At 35.3% G+C, this 21,799-nt stretch overlaps 1 protein-coding gene across 5 annotated transcripts in view; it reads right to left on the bottom strand.

Moving 5' to 3' along the window:
- Positions 1-21,004, bottom strand: part of MLF1 (myeloid leukemia factor 1) — a 42,322-nt gene extending 21,318 nt beyond the window's left edge. For 2 of the 5 annotated variants that reach the window (XM_019731956.3, XM_019731955.3), the window contains exon 1: positions 20,835-21,002. In XM_019731956.3, the coding sequence (XP_019587515.3) occupies positions 20,835-20,881 (47 nt within the window). In that variant the 5' untranslated portion in view covers positions 20,882-21,002. Of the gene's footprint in view, positions 1-20,834 lie in introns of all 5 variants that reach the window. The other 3 variants (XM_074326957.2, XM_074326949.2, XM_074326945.2) reach the window with 3 other exon arrangements.
- Positions 21,005-21,799: the final 795 nt, after the last annotated feature.

Genomic DNA, 21,799 nt, shown 5'->3' with positions numbered 1-21,799 from the left:
CTGACTCACATTTAAAGGAGTGTTGTGATTAAATTGAATCCACCTAAATAATCCAGGTTAGCTTATTAACACCCTTAATTCCCTCTTGTCGTGTAAAATAACCTATTAACAGAGTCTAAGAATTAGGACTTGGACATCTTTAGCAGGGCCATTATTCTACCACAGATATATTCCTAAAATCACATCATTTAAAGCAATTTCCAACTGTTCCCGCCAGTCTACATATAACAGTCTTAGAAGTAATTGTTATAAAATACAGCCTGTGGTTAACCTGGCACTAGTATGCTAAGTGAGATTTCTACGGCTGATGACTAAGACAATAATATAGAATATAAACCTGAAATACTGTGTTTCCCCGAAAATAAGACCTAGCTGGACGATCAGCTCTAATGCGTCTTTTGGAGCAAAAATCAATATAAGACCCGGTATTATTATATATTAATGTTATGTTACATTGTATACCCAATCTATATTATAGTAAAATAAGACTGGGTCTTACATTAATTTTTGCTCCAAAAGACGCATTAGAGCTGATGGTCTGGCTAGGTCTGATTTTCGGGAAAACACAGTAGGACAAGCCAAAAGAGATCCTGAAAGCATCAGCTCCTGATGAAGTATCCGTCCCAGTGACAGCACTGTCTCTGCACTAATGGCTTGATTTGTAACTATTATTTCCTGTTATAATTCAAGGGGGTTTTGAGGTCTTTCTTAGACTACTAAATAATTGCAAAAGTTAAAAAAAAAAGAATTTATGAAATCCATGACAATGAAAACAACTTCCTGTTCCTAATGTAGCCAAGAAAGGCTTCTACTATACTTCCCTACCCCTCTCCCAAAACTCTTTCCTGATACTCTTCGAGCTATTGTCTCCTTTCCTTTAGCACTTAAAATAGTCCAAGAATCATTTATACTTCTGTCCTTTAATTCCTTGTAGCTCATTCACTTTATCTCTTTACAAATCTTTGTTTTCCTTCCCTTCACCTCTGCATTAAAATTCCAAGGATTCCCTTAACCTTTCAATTATTGAAACCTAAAGGGCACTCCTATTCCTTGAATTCTCAGCATCATTTCTAACTTTGGGGGTAATACACTGTTTTGGACCTTGTCTGATAAATTTCTCCTTTAAATTCTCCTTTGATAGTTCATTTTCCTTCTCGCACTTGATAGAGCATCTCTATACTAGAGTACTGGAGTGTCAAAATACCCTCAGCCGTGGGGCAACCAGGTGGGGCCTGAACCCGCCGAAGCTCCTGGCGCTGGTTCCTTCCCACTTCCATCAGTCTCTCCTTCTTGTACCCAAGGTGCTTTGCAAATATTTTCTAATTGTGAATGACATTAAAATGTTGAAAAGCCTGTCCCCTCATTTTCTCTGGGCTTGATCCTTTATCTGGTCTTTTTCCCTGCCCTCTGTGGATTATTTCTTTTAACTTCAACATGCTTAAAAATCACTCGAGGTACAAATTAAGATACAGATTCCTGAGACATACATCCAGGGATTTTTAATTCAGTATATCTGGAGATGGCCCAGTAATCAGCCTTTTAGCAAGTATTTTAAGTAACCCCAATGCAGCAGTTCTAAGGACCTCACATAAATAAACACTAATCCATTATTCTCTTCAACCATTTTTATCGGGAACCTCTAGTTCAATTTCTGCTTGCTTTGATGGTGTCCATTTGTTTCACAAATACTTACTGAGTACCATGTAAAGGGCACTATGCCAGGAAGTGGGGATAGAGTCCTGACTCGGGAAGGGCTACCGCCAATTTTCAACTTCCTGTTGGCTAGGAAGTCGCGATACTTCCTGAAATATTCAGAACATAAATTACAAATAATGATGAAGTGATTATTGAACACTTGCCTGTTTCTATGCTAGGCAGTCTTTAAACCTACCGTTTCCAATAGTTTTTTTCCTTAGCCAGCTTTTCTTCATGTCTCTAGTTCTATTAAAGGGACAGCTATTATTCTCCAAGTCATCCAAGTTCAAAACTTCTGGAATCGGCTGGATGTTAGTTGGGTTTTTAATCTGTCCTGTGCTAGTTCCAAGAGAGGAAAAAGATGAAGTCTGTTTCCATGGGAAAACTAAAGGACATGGCAAGTGCTTTAGTTCAATCTCCCTCCATCAAGAAAAGTTATGGTCGGTTTACTTCTCAATTCCCATTGCTTCTTGTATCTTAACTGTTTCCTTCCTGGATTCTAACAGCTAGTAATTTGAGCACAGTAAACTGAGTAGTCACATGTCTAAATATCTTTATGTATTTCACATCAAACTGAAACAATGGCTGATCTGGGCATAGAAATCTACAATATTTTCCCTCAGTATTTTGAGGATATTGCTTCATTATCTTCCTTATTTAGAGTTGTTTAAAGAGAAAACTGATGACAATCTGGTTCTCATTCTTAGAAATTTATACTCTCTGGAAGCTTTATGATTCTTTTCTTTATATATTTTTTAATGTATTGAAATTATGTTATCATGGATCCAAGTGTAGAACTGGAAAAAAATTCCGTCAATCTTCAAATTTCCCTTCTCAATCTCGGTTCTAAGGGTTTCAGCCTTTCGTTAGTTCTAGAAATTATTCTTCAGTTATTTCTTTTGGTATTTATTATTCCCTTCTCTTTAGCTGTTTCTTCTTGTAGAACTTTTAACCCTCTGAGATTTTGTGCTGCATATTGGAAGAAATTCCTTGACTCAGTTTCCCAGGTTACCTTTGGTTGTGAACATTCTACTTAATTCAGTTTTTTGTTTTAAGATGAAAATTTTAATTTCTGGCATCTTTTTTTTTTTTTAATGACTTCACTATCTTATGTCATTCCTGAAGCTATTTCACATTTATCTACATATTTAACATTTGGCACTCTTCTTTCCTTAATATCCAAGTTGCCATCTGATATCATTTCTCTTCACTAAAGAACATTAACATTTCTTGCTCTGCAGGTATGCTTCCAACAATTTGTTAGTTTTCTTTTATCTGAAAATATTTTATTTCACCCTTTATTTATAAAGAATATTTTCTTGCAGCACTTTAAAGATATTTCATTGTCTATTGGCCTTCACTGTTTTCTGCTGAGACTAATATAATTCAAATTTTTTATTCTCCAATATTTAATCAATGTATCATTTTTCTCTAGCTGTTTTCAAGATTTTTCTCTTTATCTCTGGCTTTCAGAAGTTTCACTATGATGGAGTAGGTACCAATTTCTTCATCTTTATCCTTAGGAGTTCACAGCTTCTTGACTCTACAGATTTATCTTTCACCAAATTTAGTAATTTCCATTATTATTTCAGCGAGTTTCAATGCCTCATTCTCTCTCTCACCTCCATGTTTCTTTTGTTTCGTTTTGTTTTCAGATTGATTTTTATTAATCTATCTTCAGATTCACTCTTTCCTGCATCATCTCTATTCTGCTGTTTAAGCCCATCCAGTGAACCTTTTACTTAAAAATATTAATATTGTATTTTTCAGTTCTAGAATTTCTATTTGGTTGTTTGTTTGTTTTATAATTTTTCTTCCTCCACTGATAGTTCATATTTTCACTTATCACAAGCATATTTTCCTTTATATTATTGAGCAAAGTTATAGTAACTGCTTTAAAATTCTTGTCTGTTAATTCCAACATGTGGATTACTTGGGGATCCATCTGTATCTTTTCGCTGGAGAATGGCACACATTTTCCTGTTTGTCAAGTAATTTTGGACTGTATCCGTATATCATGGCTGTTATATTGTGGAAGCTATCTATTATATTCAGGAATACTGATTATTTTTTAAGCAGTCAATTATTTTGGCTGGTCTTAAAATTCAAATTCTGTTTTGTGAGTGACAGCTCAAATATTAGTTCAGTTCTTTTTTCCTTAGCTGGAATGCTTTACATGTGTCTGTGCCACATGTGTGGTTTAAGCCTCAGATGCAGAATTTATTCACAGTACTTGGTGCTCACCGATTCTCTCCTTTTTGAGACTTTCCCCCTCACCTTCCAGTGAGTGGGGCTGCACTAAACTCTGTCCCTGGTCCTTTTTCAATTTTGAGTCACCTTCAGTTCATGTCTGGTTTTGGTCATTCTCTCGTACCTTCTTCAGAATATTGTTTTTGTATTTTATTCTGGGCAGTGTTATCTGCAGGAGAGTTGGTACAACTGAGCTTTCTTGGCCACACTAGAAATTAGTCTCCTAAAGCTATTAATTGCACTTTCTCTGGTCTTCTTTGTTTCATTAGCTTTGATTCCTTAAATGTTTTCTATTTTGTTAGTGTAACTTCTGTTTTTCACGTTCGTTTTCCTCAAATGTTTGCAGTTATTTACATACTTAGAACAAGTTAGAAAATTAATGAATGTTGGAAAAGAAACGATTAAAAGTATTTTAAGTGACTTTTACAGGTCTGAATTAGGAAGGAGAAGCTGGAATGTGTGTTTAGTCCTACAGTTTGCTCCAGTGTTTGAGAGTCCATTTTCCATCTGTCTCTCAGACCTTGGCAGTTGTCCTTTTATTAAAAAAAAAAAAAAAGAAAGAAAGAAAAGGCTCTCCTGCTTTAACATCCTCCCAAAACTCTTTTAATCTGAGGCCTAACAGACTTATCTTTCTTTGTCTTATCAAATTAGCTTCTCTAGCTTCCTAAAATTTTATTTTTTTATTGTGATAAAAAATACACTACTCTCCTAAGAAAAATTTAATATACAATACAGTATTGTTGATTATAGGCACAGTGTTATACAGCAGATCTCTAGAGCTTATGCTTTTTTTGTTCCTCCTTTTCTGAGATTCAGTGCAGCAGAGGAGTACCACCGGAGCAATAATCTAATCTCCTAAAAAGGAAGTGTGTGTGTGGGGGGGAGCATAGTGACTCCAAACTTTAATTTTTCCCTTGTCACATATTTTCACTTGCTTTAAAATAGCAACACAAAGGGTAAAGGCCATTTTGCTGCCAGAAATTACTGAGCAGGCTTGGGGTTGAAAGGGAGATACAGATTGGGGGAAGGAAAGGAAGAGGCTGTATAAGGTAGATTGGCATTCAATCCATTTCACCTCCTTTCAATGTGCATTTCTATCCTGTAGAGGTTACAAAGCTAAAAATTTAATCTCCTGGACTCCACTGCAGCAAAGGTTCTGCCAATTGTAGGAAATTATTAGAGAATTGAGAGGTAGAGGTGCAACACAGTCTGTACGTAACCATTACTTCTCTTTGTCGGTAAGCATGATCACAGAGATACAGTTTTCCTGCAGCAGTGTTAGCAGCACTCAGTGCGTATGATCACTAGAGCTTTATGGGAATCGGGGGACAGGCATGAGAAATCCATTTTGCTGGTATGAGTACTAGCAGGTATACCATGGTTTTGGAGCCAGCAGCAGTAGCAGCAGCTTCCCAATTCAGCAATTCCTAACGCTAGAAGTGGCAGATGGCCCCTCCGTCATCTGGATCTGTGATGTGGCTTAGGCAGTCATCCCTGAGAGTTCAATCTAGTCTATTTCCTTCAGCTATCACAATAATTCTCTAAGCTCTTTCTTTTCTTTTCCTTTCCCTTCCCTTCCCTTTCTTATTTATTTTTAAAACATTTTATTTGTTTTTCCAGGACCCATCAGCTTCAAGTCAAGTAGTTGTTTCAATCTAGTTGTGGAGGGCACAGCTCAGTGGCCCGTGTGGGGATCAAACCGGCAACCTTTTAAGAGCACCGCATTCTAACCAACTGACCTAACCGGCCGCCCTCTCTAAGCCATTTAATACCATGTGATAAGTTTCTTTCTGCCAAAATTTGCTAGAGTAAAATTGTTTTCTGCAACTGAACCAATGTAGGTGGGATGGTATACTTGTTTTATTTTTGTCAGCTTTAATCTCATTCCAGTACTTCTGAGTAGTACTGACTATTCCAACTATTTTTATCATTTTTATTTTACATACTCTTCACTATTTTTTTCTAATTTCTATTCTTTCTCTCAAAGGGAAGACATCGGTTAAACACTATTGGTAATCCAAGAGGAAATTTTAAAAAATTTTAAGTTAAAAATAATTAAAATGTTGCTATTTGTGTTAGCTCTCTTTATAAAGCAAAGACTACTGGAAATTAAAATAACATGAAAAATATTGTCTGTGTTTTCTGCTAGATTAGAAGCTTCTTGAGGAAAGGGAACACATATCTCTTACTCCTCTATCCAAAATTATCTGGCCTACAGATATTTCTTGACTGATAGAATAACAAAACAAAACAAACAAACAAAAAAACAACAACAAAAAAGGATAGAAAGGGCCAAATAAACACTTTTCAGCACTTTGGTAAAAGAATTTAAATGGAATATTATGTCACCTTTAAAAGGGCAAGTCTGATATTTATGTACTGATATGGAAGGATTAGCAAGATATATAGTATACCTCCATTCGTATTAAAAAAATTCCCATATATTATATTATATATAATATATAATATGCATTTTACATATATATATATATATATATATATATATATATATATATATATATATATATATATATTTTTTTTTTTTTTTTTTACAAATGTATAGAAAAAAATCCCAGGGGCTATGCAGCAAACTGATCACAGTAGTTGTATTCTGGGAGGGTCACTAGATAGTTGAGGACCAAAGGTGGGAGTCTTATTTATTTTTTTATTAAATATATTGGGGAGACACTGGTTAATAAGATTATATAGATTTCAAATGTACAATTCCATAATACGTCATCTGTATATTGCATTTTGTTTTCACCATCCAAAGTCAAGTCTCCTTCTGTCATATATTTGACGCCTTTACCCTCTTCTACCTCCCTTCCCCCACCTCCCTTTCCCTCCGGTAACAACTATACTGTTGTCTGAGTCTATGCACTTTTTGTTTGTCTTGTTTGTTCCTTTGTTTTCTGTTTTATATCCCACATGAGTGAACTCATACGGTTCTTGACTTTTTCCACCTGACTTAGCATGATATTCCCAAGATCCATCCATGTCGTTGCCAATAGCAGCATTTCATCTTTTCTTATGGCTGAGTAATATTCCATTGTATACATATGTACCACATCTTAAGCTATTTTTTGAAGTATACAGAAAAGTGCCCAGATAATGTGTACAGTCAATAAGCTTTTCCTTATCTTAATCATTTTTTGTGTGTGAACATTTTTGCATCTCACTAAACAACTATAACAGCTAAACTTCACTGTTGCTTTTTACTTCCCCCAGCTCTGTGTACTTCATATGCATTATCTCAATTCTCACAACAGTAACAGTCAGGTAGGAACCATTATTATTCTAATTTTACAGATAAGGAAACCAAGGAACAGAGGGATCAAGTATTTTGCCTAAGGTCACACGGCTAGTTTAGTGGTAGATCTAAGACTATAATAAATCTGAGCCCAAACCCATGTCCTTTCTGCCATGATGCTATTGTACAATGTTTTGCAAACTGTTTTAACTCTGGAATGTATTCTTTAAGGGAGTTTTCCTATAAGCCTAATATGTAAAACAGATAGAAGTGGAGCTGGACTGGTTGCAATGAGGTTGGAAGCTCCCAGTCTCAACTGCTCTTGTCCCCTGGCCTTCTCCCCCTCCTATACGTCTCCTGCACCTCCCTCACAGGCAAGCATTGCAGCAGCTCCAGGAACCCCTGGTACTTGGGAGAGGCCAGTTTGGAAAACATTGCCTACACATCCTTTTAACAAACTGCATCATTAGTGCAACCAACTGCTCCTTGCTGTGATAAACAATCTTTTTCTTTTAAATTTATTATTTTTCAGTTATAGTTGGCATTCAATATTATTTTATATTAATTTCAGGTGTACAGCATAGTGGTTAGACATTTATGTAATTTATGCGGTGATCCCCCCGATTAGTCTAGTACCCACCTGGCACTGTGCATAGTTATTGCAACATTATTGACTATATTCTCTATGCTGTACTTGCCATCCTCATGACTGTTTTGTAACTACCAATTTGTATTTCTTAATCCCTTCACCTTTTTACCCAGCTTCCCAACCCCCATGCCCCTCTGGCAAACATCAGTTTGTTCTCTGTATCTACGAATCTTTTTCTCTTTTGTTTGTTCATTTATTTAGATTCCACATATAAGTGAGATCATATGGCATTTGTCCTTCTCAGTCTCTCTTATTTCACTTAGCATAATGCCCTCTAAATACATCCATGTCACAGATGTTCTTTTTTATGGCCGAGTAATATTCCATTGTGTATATATACACCACTTTTTCTTTATCCATTCATCTATTCACGGGCACTTAGGTTGCTTCCATATCTTGGCCACTGTAAAGAGTGCTGCAATCAACACAGGGGTGCATATAGCTTTTCAAATTAAGAGTTTTAGATTTCTTCAGATAAATACCCAGGACTGGAATTGCTGGGTCATAAGGTAGATCTATTTTTAATTTTTTGAGTAATCTCCAAACCATTTTCCATAGTGGCTGCACCAATTTGCAATCTCACCAACAGTGGATGGGGGTTCCCTTTTCTCCACATCCTTGCCAACGCTTGTTGTTTGTTGATTTATCAGTGATAGCCATTTTGACAGGTATTAGGTGATATCTCATTGTAGATTTAATTTGCATTTCTCTAATGATTAGGGACATTGAACATCTTGTCATGTATCTATTGGCCATGTTTATGTCCTCTTTGAAAAAACTGTCTATTTAGGTTCTCTGCCCATTTTTCAGTGTTTTTTTTTTTTTTTTTTTTTTTGTGTGTGTGTGTGTGTGTGTGTGTGTGTGTGTGTGTGTGTGTGTGTTGAGTTGTATGAGTTTTTTTTATTTTTATAAATTTTGGGTATTAACCCCTTATCAGATGTATCATTGGCAAGCATCTTCTCCAATTCAGTAGGCTATCATTTCGTTTAACTGATGTTTTCCTTCGTTGTTAAAAACTTTTTAGTTTGATGTCAGTAGGCTATCATTTCGTTTAACTGATGTTTTCCTTTGTTGTTAAAAACTTTTTAGTTTGATGTAGTATCCTTTGCTCAGTTTTTCTTTTGTTTCCCTTGCCCAAAGAGATAGACCAGAAAAAAATATCACTAAGAGCAACGTCTCACAGTTTGTTTACTGCCTGTTTTCTACTATGAGTTTTACGGTTTCGCATCTTACATTTAAGTCTTTAATCCATTTTGAGTTTATTTTTGTATATGGCACACATCTATCCAGTTTTCTCAATACCATTCATTGAATACTTGTAAACTGTCTTTACCCCACTGTATGTTCTTGTCTCCTCTGTCATAGATTAACTGACCATATATAGACATGGGTTTAATTCTGGGCTCTCTATTCTGTTCCATTGATCTATGTGTCTGTTTTTACGCCAGTACTATGTTGTAGGATAGTTTGATATCAGGAAGCATGATACCTCCAATTTTGTTCTTCTTTCTCAAGACTGCTGTGGATATTTGGGGTCTTTTCTGGTTCCATATAAATTTTAAGATTATTTGTTCCAGTTCTGTGAAAAGTGCCATTGGTATTTTAATAGGGATTGCACTGAATCTATGGATTGCTTTGAGTAGTACGGACATTTTTAACGATGTCAATTCTTCCTATCCATGAGCACAGTATATTCTTCCATTTATTTGCATCTTCTTCAATTTCTTTCTTCAGTGTCTTAAACTTTTCCGAGTACAGGTCTTTTACCTCCCTGGTTAAATATATTCCTAGGTTTTTTGTTTTTGATGCAATTGTAAATGGGACAGTTTTCTTAATTTCTCTGACAGTTCATTATTGGTGTATAAAAATGCAACTGATTTCTGAATATTAATTTTGTATCCTGCTACTTTACTGAATTCATTTATTAGTTCTAATAGTTTTTAGTGGAATCTGTAGGGTCCTCTTGTGGCTAGAACTCCCAATACTATGTTGAATGAAAGTGGTGAAAGTGGGCATCCTTGTCTTGTTCCTGAGCTTAAGGAGAATGCGTTTAGCTTTTTCCCATTAAGTATGGTGTTAGCAGTGGGTGCGTAGTGCATAGCCTTTATTATATAGCCATTCCTACTTTGCTGCGAGTTTTTATCATAAATGGATGCTGGATTTTGTCAAAAGCTTTTTCTGCATCTATTGATATGATCATATGATTTTTATCTTTCATTTTGTTTATCTGGTGTATTACATTGACTGATCTCCAGGTACTGAACCAACTTTCCATCCCAGGAATAAATCCCACTTGACCATGGTGTATGATCTTTTTACTGTATTACTTAATTCAGTTTGCTAATATTTTGTAAATATTATATTGGCCTACACTTTTCTTCTTTTGTAATGTCTTTGTTTGGTTTTGGAATCAGGGTAATAGTGGCTTTGTAAAATGAGGCTGAGAGCTCTCCCTCCTCTTGAATTTTTTTGGAATAGTTTGAGAAGGACAGGTGTTAATTCTTCTTTGAATGTTTGGTAAAATTCACCTTTGAACCCATCCAGTCCAGGGCTTTTGTTTGTTGGGAGTTTTTTGATTACTGATTTAATTTTGTTAGTAGTAATTGGTCGGTTCAGATTTTCTGTTTCTTCTTAATTCAGTCTTGGAAGATTGTATGTTTCTAGGAATTTATCCATTTCTTCCAGATTGTCCTTCATTGGCATATAATTGTTTGTAATATTTTCTTATAATCCTTTTTATTTCTGTGGTGTCACTTGTCACTTCTTTTTTATTTCTGATTTTATGTGTATCCTCTCTCTTTTTTTTCTTGATGAAGCTGGTTAAAGGTTTATCAATTTTGTTTACCTTTTCAGAGAACCAGCTCTTGGTTTCACTGATCTTTTGTACTTTTTTTTTTTTTAAGACTATTGCACTTATTTCTGCTCTGATCTTTATTATTTCCTTTCTTCTACTCACTTTGGACTTTGTTTACTCTTCTTTTTCTAGTTCCTTTAAGTGTAAGGTTAGATTGCTTGAGAATTTTTTTTTTTTTTTTTTTGCTTCTTGAGGTTGGTAGGCCTGTGTTGCTATGAATTTGCCTCTTAGGACTGCTTTCTATCTTAATTATTTTTAAATGCGCAGTTCAATAAAGTATATTCACATTGTTGTGAGGAGGGAGTCTTTAACCATGTGCTCTTTTATACCTTTTGAGTATTTTTTTGTTTTGTTTTGTTTTTTAACCTTGTGGTTGAGAGCCCACTGGCCCATGTGGGAATCGAACTGGCAACCTTCGGAGTTAGTAGCATGGAGCTCTAACCACCTGAGGCACCGGGCCGGCCCCCCTTTTGAGTTTTTGCCATAAGCATGTATTACACATGCCAGAAACACACTTTTGAAAAAGTAAAGCACCTTGGTACTTTATAAAATACAATATTAATTGACAGATGTTAGAGGTTACTGAATTTTAAAAGTCTTTTTCATTTTTTAAAATGTTATAGTACATGTGTAAACATGGAAAATTCAAATGGGGAAAAAAGTTCTGTAATTCCAAATCAAATGCAAATGTTCAGTCCAGGATGCATAAATGTGCTCTTCTTTCATAATATTAATAAAGTTTATCTTGTGGCAACTCCTACTAAAATGCTGTAAAAAAATAATGACAATTTATTTCATCAGTGTAAACCCTAAACTATATTAGCTTGTCAAATTTTGGTTCATGGTAAGATGCTACTAAGTTTTATGTTTTAAAAAATTAGTATTTCCCAGCTGCTATTAATTAGGCCTTCGTTTTAAATATATGCTAAGACAGATACAGTACTCTAAAACATTGTGTAGTTCTGAGACCTTATTGCCTTATTAAACTTGAATGTTTCTGAAAATTGGATATAGAAAGTTTAATGTTTCAAATGATTAAGTTGATTCTACCATAAATCATGGAAAGGTGCTTTAATCTTAAGGATTAAAAAAAAAAACTACTGTGGTTAACCAAATTAGATTACCACGTTGCATTAAGAAACAATAATATCTTAGCAGTGAAGTTTTACTAAAAATGAAGAACTAGGTAGGCATCAATAGTTCCAGCAATCATAATCTCATCTTCTACTCAGAAAGCAGTGTCATTTCCCAAGTACATCTGAAGATATTACAAAGTACCAAAACAAAAAAATTAAAAGATGAATATTCTCTAAACAAATCTAGTAAGGAGACTTTATATAAGAGTGTCTCCAGATCTGTTTATTCTTGTGCAATGTCAACTGTTTTAAAGGAGACTGTTAAGTAGAAAAATATAGTTATGAATGACTTAAATAAATAGAAATTCCTCTGCATACTTGTTTGACATGATAATTTCCAATCACCTCTGCATTAAAGCCACTGCTGTTCTGGATGATTGAAACCCACTTTACAAAGCAGATCATTGACTAACTATATTCTAAAAAATTTTAACGTGTACTCTTAGTACTCTTACTTCTCTATTTGCTCTCCTGCCATAACCCTGTTGTCCTTTTTTATATGAATCCACGTGGGGACACTGCTCTGACTACTTTCCAGCCTCCTTCCTGCTTACTGACAAATTTTATGCAGACTCATAAAAGTGCACTCCAGTGTGTGTAGGTTTAGGATGCTCTCAAAGTAAGAGAATACAAAAATTTCAACAGAAGCCCAGAAATTAAACTATTCTTAACCAAATTAGTAACAGAGCCTCTCAGAATGAAGAGACTCTTTAGCTGAATGTTGGGTATGAACTGGAGAAATGTAGTTGTAATAAATTCACTTAGGAAATACAATAAACTAAAGACACACGCCCAGAAGGTTTATTTAGATATTACATGTATTTCATATTCCTTCCAATTAAAAACAGACTAACATGTTAAAGAAAAAAACAAGTACAGATATTATATATACAATGATGAAAAACATAAATAAGGTCATTTTCCATGAATTTTTTTGAGATTTTTAGTTTTGGATTTTTTTCTTATGAGGTCTGGCAATTAAATTCGAGAACTCGCCACTGTGCGCTTCATTGGCACTGCACAAACAGCTCAGTAAGGTTTCATAACCTTGATAAATCAGTGTCTCACAGCTGTTTTCATGTTAATGTGTGGCGGTGTCTTGCTGAGTGGCGTTCATTATTGTTACTGCATATTTTTGTGTGCTGTCGTGAAAATGTTTGAGCTTGAATTAGAGCAACGAACAAACATTAAATTTCTTGTTAAATTTGGCAAGAGTAGAAGTGATCAGGGACATGTTAGTCCAAGTTTATGGGAATAATGCCATGAAGAAAATGGCGGTGTACAAATGAATTAAATGTTTTTCTGAGGGGAGAGAATGCGTCACTGATGAAGAGAGATCAGGGCGGCCAGGAACAAGCAGAACAGATTAAAACATTGCAAAAATTCGTCGAATTATGCGTCAAAATCGTCGGCTGTGAGAAACATAACAGACCAAGTAAACATTGATAGAGAAACAGTTAGGAAAATCTTAACTGAAAATCTTGGCATAAGAAAGGTGTCTGCAAAAATGGTCACAAAAAAGTTCACTGATGAACAAAAGCAAAGGAGGGTGAATGTTTGCCAAGACCTTTTGCAGAGGCAAGACTATGTTTTGGGTCATGTTATCACTGGTGATAAAACATGGGTGTATCAATATGACCCTGAAACAAAGTGTCACAGTGCACAGCGGAAGTCAGCCAATTCTCCATGACCAAAAAAGTTTTGTGAGTCCACATCAAGAGTCAAAACGATGTTGCTAACCTTTTTTGATGTCAGAAGCATTATTCATTATGAATTTGTACCAAGTGGACAAACAGTTAACCAAGTTTACTATTTGGAAGTGCTGAAAAGACTGAGCGAAAATGTTAGATGAAAACAACCTGAACTTTTTGCCAATAATTCATGGCTCTCGCATCACGACAATGTGTGAGCCAACATGGCACACTGTCTGCGAGGGAGTTTTTAGCCAGTAAACAAATAACTATATTGGAACACCCTCCCTACTCACCTGATCTGGTACTCAGTGACTTCTTTCTTTACCTGAAGATAAAGGAAATATTGAAAGGAAGACATTTTGATGACATTCAGGACATCAAGGGTAATACGATGACAGCTCTGATGGCCATTCCAGAAAAAGAGTTCCAAAATTGCTTTGAAGGGTGGACCAGGCACTGGCGTCAGTGAATAGCTTCCCAAGGGGAGTACTTCGAAGATGACCGTAGTGATATTCAGCAATGTGGGATGTAGCACTTTTTCTAGGATGAGTTTGCAAACTTAATTGTCATACCTCATATTTAGGAGTGACAGGCACAGAAGGTTAAACAGACTACTATTCCTGGATTTTCCACCTGTTAAAAGCCTGAGAATCACTCTTCTAGAAGAACTACAGGTAACTAACACTATGGGGAAGTTATAACAATTTAAAAATTAAATGGCCAATGGCACACAATGAGCAGCTTATGTTATAGTGCACTAGAGGGAAGAAAGGGAATTGTTTTATGTTTTTCCAAATCAAGATCTGAAGATCAAAAGTTACTTTAAAATTAAGGAAATCGGAATTTGGTGTATTTGTCTCTCTACTTTTTACTTTAAGAAGCAGAGTTTCAAGTAGTTCTCAGACCCTAAGTGAGTTGTCTAAGAAACAATTTCTAATTTTTAGCTCTAAAACTATATTATAAAGTATTTCATATCTCAATGATATTCAGTGCCAGATGATGCCAATTGAAATTATGGTTAATTTTGTTAGACGTGAATATGATATTGTGGTTATGTAATGAGATAACCATATTTTTCAGTGATATATACACGGGTGAAATGACAAGAATTCTGGAATTTGCTTTTAAAACAATTTGGAGACTATAGCAGCAATAGAGATGGATATAGCCGATGTAAATTTTGAAATTCTGAGTATTGGGTATACAACATTGTTATACTTTTATAGTATATATTTAAAATATTTAATAATAAAATATCTTTAAAGAACAAAAAGAAATAGTACTATGGGAATTAAAGGATTTCATACCACCTGAAGTTACAAAGTGAATGATTCAAAAGAGTCCTTTTGCTTAGAGTTCTATACTCACTGGATATTTAGAGCTTAGAATATGGTACAAATAGGGAGATTAAAATGTTCATTCTTATTAATGCATAGTTACTTAAGAAAACCAGTTAACCTTTAGTTTAGATATGTGGATGAAATTCAATTACAATGAAGAAAGACACTTCAGGGAATTTTGTACTGTGGATAAGTATTAAACAACTATTATTTTCCTATAGAAACATACAATTTAGTGAGATTCATTTTTTTGGTTGCATCACAATTGGGTTAAAATTTCAGCAACTAAATGTGGCTCATTTAAAGTGTTGCTCAGGTTTCTCTTTATTTAAAAAGAGTAGGTATATTTATATAGAGAGAAAATACTAAAAAAATCTTTATTTTTTGAGTGACATGAACAAAAGGTGGCCTTTTGGGAAAAGCATTAAGACAAAAGTGGGCTCACAGTCTGGCTTTGCACCTGTCTGAACCATTCAGGAAGAAATCTAGCTGACCATGAAGTGAGTTCAACTTATGTCTACCCACAACAGCAACTGCTTGGAGATAAGACTAAGATTTCTCTTGTACAAGCCTGAATTCTTTTTTATCAAAGCCAAAAATCTCTTGTGGTAGCAAACAGTGGTTTTAATATTTTTTAAATTAACCTAATACAAGAGTTTGTTTTCTCAGGTAAGAAATTAATAGTTTTTATATATTTCTATGTATTCATATTGTTCTCTTTTGAAAATAAATGTTTCATTCTTATAAGAAAATAAACTGGAAATATGATGAGGCCTCATAAAGTTCATACCCTATGAACTGAACATTTCATATACATAAATTAGCCTAAGTAATAATTGAAAATGTATTTAAAGATATATATGAAATATATTCTTCGTACATCCACAGGATGCAGTATTTTGCAGACACTAAATTCACACTTTAAAGAAAATCTAAAAACTGGGAAAATGTTTATGATAAATATTGAGGAAAAACAGTATATTTATAACCATAATATTTGGTTCAATTTTGGAAAAAAAATTTCATATATGCAAAATAGGAAATAAATACACCAAATAATTGATAGAGCTAAAATTTTGGGATGCATGATTTCCTTTACCAAACTTTCTATAATTTTCAGGTTTTTCCATGAGGATGCATTTTCATTTAAATCAGGAAAAATTTATTTATACTATTATGATGGCTATACTATCTCTTTTGGGATCGTGGACACAAACCACACCAAACATAGTGACATTTGGTACCAAATGTACGTTTTCTACTCCATATTATTGACCTATCACAAGCTAGGAAAAATAAATTGTTGCCCCCTCCCCTCACAAAAAAATTGTTAAGTCTTAAATTGACTCCGGGTCTCTGGGGAATAATTTCAACATAAAAAAATTTTTTTTAATAGCTGGTAAAGTTTCACTTCAGGATAAGTTCCTATTTTTAAGACTCTCTCAAATGTAAAATATATGTGTGTGTATATATATACATATAACATATATATTTTTGGGAGGGCAGGTTACAATTTTATTTGGCCTGTATGAGAATATAGATATTTTTGCTTCTAAGTAAAAACCATTAGTTATTATATAAAGGTCTCAGATAATTGACATGGCAGTCCCATTCATCAAGGGAAATTCCTTCCTTCCACCATACATAGAGGTAGCAAAAGCTTAGCCAGAAGATTGTTAAGGTTCTCTTGATCATAAAGAAACGATCCCTAGTTTCAATGAGGTGTATGTCCATAAAGAAAACACATCAGGTGATCCAAGGTTTTAACACTAGATATAACGCATATAACATCCATAAGAGAATCTTGAGGGCATGGTCTGTAACTTTTACAAATTTATAATAGACTTCACATGGCTGCGCACATAGTAGAAACCTAAGAAATATTAATGCCTGAGGACTGAATTACATTTCCACAGGCAATTCTATTTTCCCATTGTTTAGAAGTAGTTTATAATGGTGGTGTGGCAAAAACCTTTGATATTAAGACTTGCAGGAATGACTATGGTCCCCTCCCCCTACTTTTATGTGGATATTTATAATGTTTGATAGAACTAAGCATTATGGTATGAGTAGATGCTACTGAACGGTATTCCCCGACACAGCAACTATGTCATAAACATGTTGTTCTCCTAGCTCCTAACTCAATGGTTTGTAGCTAGTGAACCAAAAAATGCTCCAAATCAACAGTCTACCTTAGAAATTCTCTCAGTTCGAGGCTTATCTATTAAATATGATATCAAAAAGTGCAAAGTTCATTTATAAGAAATATCTATGTCAAAATATTTCTGAGAAAAGAAATTTTTAGATGCTAAAAATCACTGTAGCTGTTAGGGGGTCTTAACATGAAATGGGATCCTGAAAATCAAAACTTTACATTTTAGCTGAGTATTCTCAAGCTACCTTTATTAAAAGATTAGAATTAGAATACTAATGAGCACCAAACTATGTCATCTTGATGAAGAACCTATCTCATACTATGTCTAAAAACAAATACGTAAGTAACCTTGTACATTGTCCACAAAAGCTAACCTAGTAATTTTGTTTAATTTCCTGCTATGACAATATTCTCAATCAAAAAAATATCAGTCAGTGCCTGTCTTTTACACGGAATACATTCACTTCCAACTCAAGTCAGTGTATATGTCAAAGCAGTGTCCTCCAACTACCTCCAAAATACAAAATAAATAAAATTAAAAAAAATTTTAAACAGAGATTATAGCTATGTAAAGTCTAGCTCCTGCAGAAAGCAGAGAGATGGAAAAAGCAACATCCTGTGAATACATACGCAGTGCTTTGATCAAAGACTGGTCATCACTTATATGGTGCGCATATGTTAGGTAGCTTAAGGAAATGCTAACAGTTTATGATTCAAAACAAGGCTGATAGAATTGCCAACCTGCTTCTGAGTCTTTAACGTCTAATAGCTGATAAGAGGTAACATAGCTATTTTTTGTAGACTTGCACGATCAGAATTTCATTTCTGTAGCTCAGAAGATTCAAAGTTCATATTTCTGTACAAAGTAGAAATTTATAGATTATACTAGAAATACAAGTATGTAAACTTTTATACCAAACAATCAATTCTTTTAGGGTATAGGATAGATGCGAAAATCATTTTAACTTCAAATTAGTTTTCCTGCTTATATATACATATTCCTATTTGTTCTTTAGCAAAAATGTAAATGAGACGGGAAAGTAGTATTCTTGAGAGAAAACTGCATGCCAGGAATTGCCAGCTTTTAGCCTTTGTGTTTTTAAGCAAATTACAAGTACTATTTATTTAATAAGGTATATATATGAAGGTATACTGTAAGGAAATTTTCACTGAAATAACTTCAGCTCTGAAACATAGTAAGATATCAATATAAAAAATGTCCCAAATACTCAGTAAAACAACAAACGTTGAAATATTGCTTTTAAAATTTCCCTTTAATTTTCTGACGAAACATTTAACATGTGCTGTTATGGGAAGGTAAACATTGAAAATGAATAATTTGTATTCAAAACTACAGATTTTAATTGTTTTTTTCACTCAAATCTTTTAAGCATTTTGACAATTTGACCACAGTACCTTACCAGTCTCAAATCATTTAATAATTCTAATTTTCTATCCAAGAAGTGGATTTTTTTGTCTGTCCACTTTTGAATAATTAGTAAAGTATGTTTATAGTGATATCCTTGATTCTGAACTAATAGATTATTTAGATAATGGTAGTGTTCGAATGAGAAAGTGCCAGAATCAACAGTGGAATTTATTGAATGCAAATAATTACTTTCAGCAATGAGTACCAGATTAATTATGAGACACCAGATTATCATTACACAATATTTACTGAATACTTTCTACATGTCACATATTAAACTAGCCACTAAGGAACCCAATGATCAGACACACAGTGTTAGAAATAGATATAACATTATATAAAAGATGGTGGGCATGGAACTCTTCTGTGTTCCTTAAGATCAGTAGTAGATTTAATAAATCTGTCACCTTTAAGAAGTCTGTATTTGACTTATATTAAGTAAGGAATACTCATTTTGTTTGGTATTGGGATAAAAGGCCAGATTACTTGAAATAAATAATGAACTCATAGTCTTTTTCTCCCGAACCTCCCCAAAGTATGTTTACTCTCTATATAGTTAACTGTGGAGCAAAGAATTAGTTTCATAAAGTTAATTACATTAACTACATTTAAAGAAGGACCCACTGACGTTAACTGCTGGTCCTTTCCATCCTAAGCACCCAGGAAGAGTGTTCTTTGATGTATGCCTCCTATTTGTCATGTTACTATTTCTGACCCTGACTCTCTGTTCATTGCCTTTGGTCAGAAAGAGCCACCCAAGAGTTTAAATTACACTTTTGCTAGACAGTTTAAATAAAGTACGAATTATACATTCATGGTTAAGCCCAATTGCTCTTTTTGATATAATCAAAGACATAATACACCCCCAACACTGTCTATCATAATCTTCTTAATCCATTGTACTGATGTCACAATTACATAAGAACCACTTCAACAACTCAACTAATCTATGGATATATTTAGTCCCTACTCTCAGAGGCTTTTAAAAGATCATAATACAAAATTTGAAATTTGTTAAAATGACACGGATCATAAATGTCCCAACAGCTCCTAAACAAGTGAAATAAAACAACATAATCAATTTACCTGAGTCCATCTACACCTTCACTATAATGAATAACTTTTACAATAAAATGTAATAATTTTAATTTTTCTATATTAATTATTTCATCTATTGTAGTGTTAATTATCCTTTCAATCATTACTTTTATATTATTTGGTTTTAAAATAGTACTGATACATTTAAATCAATATAGTATTTTCCTTTAAAAAAATCTGTCCTAAACTGTGAACATTTTAACCTTGTTAAAAAAATGGTCTCTAATAAATTAGGACACTAAGGCAAAAAAAATATCACAAATCTTCCTGTCTTAGGGATCCAACTAGATTACTTTTATATAATTGCCAAAGGAAGAATTTAAAAAAACAAAACAGAATACTAGATCATAATGGAACAATTAATCAATTTCTGGATGTCTTCCTCCCTCCTAAGGCATCACATTATTTCACCTGGAACCCTTCACAGGGTTAGTACTTGTTTACCTGAGTGTTAAATGCACCCGCTCCCCGCTTCCCTGCCCTATTTGTATTTCTGACAGAAAGAAGAATCCCTTCCCAAACAAGGCGAGCTTTGTAACACAGCAAGCAAAGAAAACAAACAGTGCACATGGCAACTTCCAAGCCCTTGGAAGTGAGAGCACAATTCTACAACTTTGTTGTGCTCTCATAAACACTTAGGGAAAATGCTGTTTTAAAATCGCATCACTTTTCAAAGAATTGTCATCCTATAAGATACTCCTCACCCCTCATTTGTAATTGAAACAGGGTGGAAAGGGTCCTGTGAGCATAACTCACACCAGAAGTTCCACCGAGATGGTAGTTACCGAGACAGCAGTTAATCGTCACCTGCAAAGCCCCTGCAGCTGCGAAGGCGTCATTCCGAAGGCGGAAAGCAAAGGGGGCACCCCAAGTCCGGCCAGGTTAAGAGCAATTTTCACCCCGGAGGTGCGTGGGGGGGGGGGGGGAGAAGGGGTTGTTCGGTCATCTCCGCATCTCATGCCCCCAAATCCTTCTCTTCCTTTCTACCGCGTCCCCAACTCCTTTCCCATCCCACGCCCCCCCGAATGCTTCTCACTTCACCTTACACCCCAAACCCTCCTGTTCCACGCTACACCCCCAAACCCTCCTCCCCCCAACACACCCCCTAAGTCGTCTTCTCCCTTTCTTCTCATGCCCTCGTCTTCCTCTCCCTCAGACCACCTCCTGGAATCCGAATTCCCTCTCGCCGTCTAAAACTCGCTCTCTCCGCTTAAAATACAAATAGCTCCTCTCACGATCCCTGAATTCCCGCGCCCTCGCGGGCTCCCGGCCCCCGACACTCACGAGAAGAAGGGATCATCCTCAAAACCGTTGCTCAGCATCCCGAACATCCTAGCTCGCTCTCGAGCCGCGGCGGACGCAGACAGATTGGAAAACGATGTAACTCGCCGCGGCCTCGACTGGAGCTCGCCTCGCCCGCACCGTCGACGCTTCTCTCTCGGCCGCGAAGGCGGGGCCCGCCGGGAAAGGCGGTGCGTGACGCCTACCTGCTTTCCCATTGGGCGCTGGCTCCCTGGCGTCACGAAACGAGGCGGAGACAATGCGCCGCTGCCATGGCAACTGCGATCAACACCGCGGAGGCTTTAGGTTTGGACTCGCTCCAGCCAGGCAACCCTCCTGAAGCCTCTTGAGGGACAAGATTGCTCGTTCTCTGGCCTGAAAGAACACAAAACTTAGAGCTTGTTTTGTGTGACTTTGGGAAAGTGACGATTGGCCTCGAACCCGAATTCCCTTCAGGAAAATGGGGATGGGTCAAGGTTTAGGTTACATGGTATCCAAAGACCACATTTTGTAACCACAGTCAAGAGTCCAGTCTCAGAAATACTCTGTGATAGTTGGTCAAAAGCTGTACACAAATAATGAGAAAAAAATGTGCAAAAAGTTTTTGAGTAAGTCAATAAATAATGTACTCAGTGATTTCACCAAATTTATTTGCTGTGAGTCTAAAACTCGAAGCAGTATATCCCAAAGTGGGAAATGCTTAAGTTATATGTACACATGGTATTTTAAAATAAAATGAGAAAATTACTCTCTCTTCAGTCCTCTTTCCAGTCTCTGTTTCAAGAAGCAAGTCTCACTCTGATGCTGGTATGTCTTTAACACACTTCTCCAGCATTCCTTAACCTAAGGGGTGCAAGGCTTGCAGCAAGCAACCCTATCCAACTAAAAGTCCATTACTATACATTTTTGTTTTAATTATATTTATACGTGAGTCTTCTGTTTATGGCAAGTAAAACTGGTCTTAAAAT

The sequence above is a fragment of the Rhinolophus sinicus genome, chromosome 17, assembly GCF_057876585.1.
Source record: "Rhinolophus sinicus isolate RSI-liver-muscle chromosome 17, RSI-T2T, whole genome shotgun sequence".
Lineage (NCBI taxonomy): Eukaryota > Metazoa > Chordata > Mammalia > Chiroptera > Rhinolophidae > Rhinolophus > Rhinolophus sinicus.
Note: the sequence above shows the minus strand (reverse complement) of the source record. Positions and strands in the feature narration are given on the sequence as shown.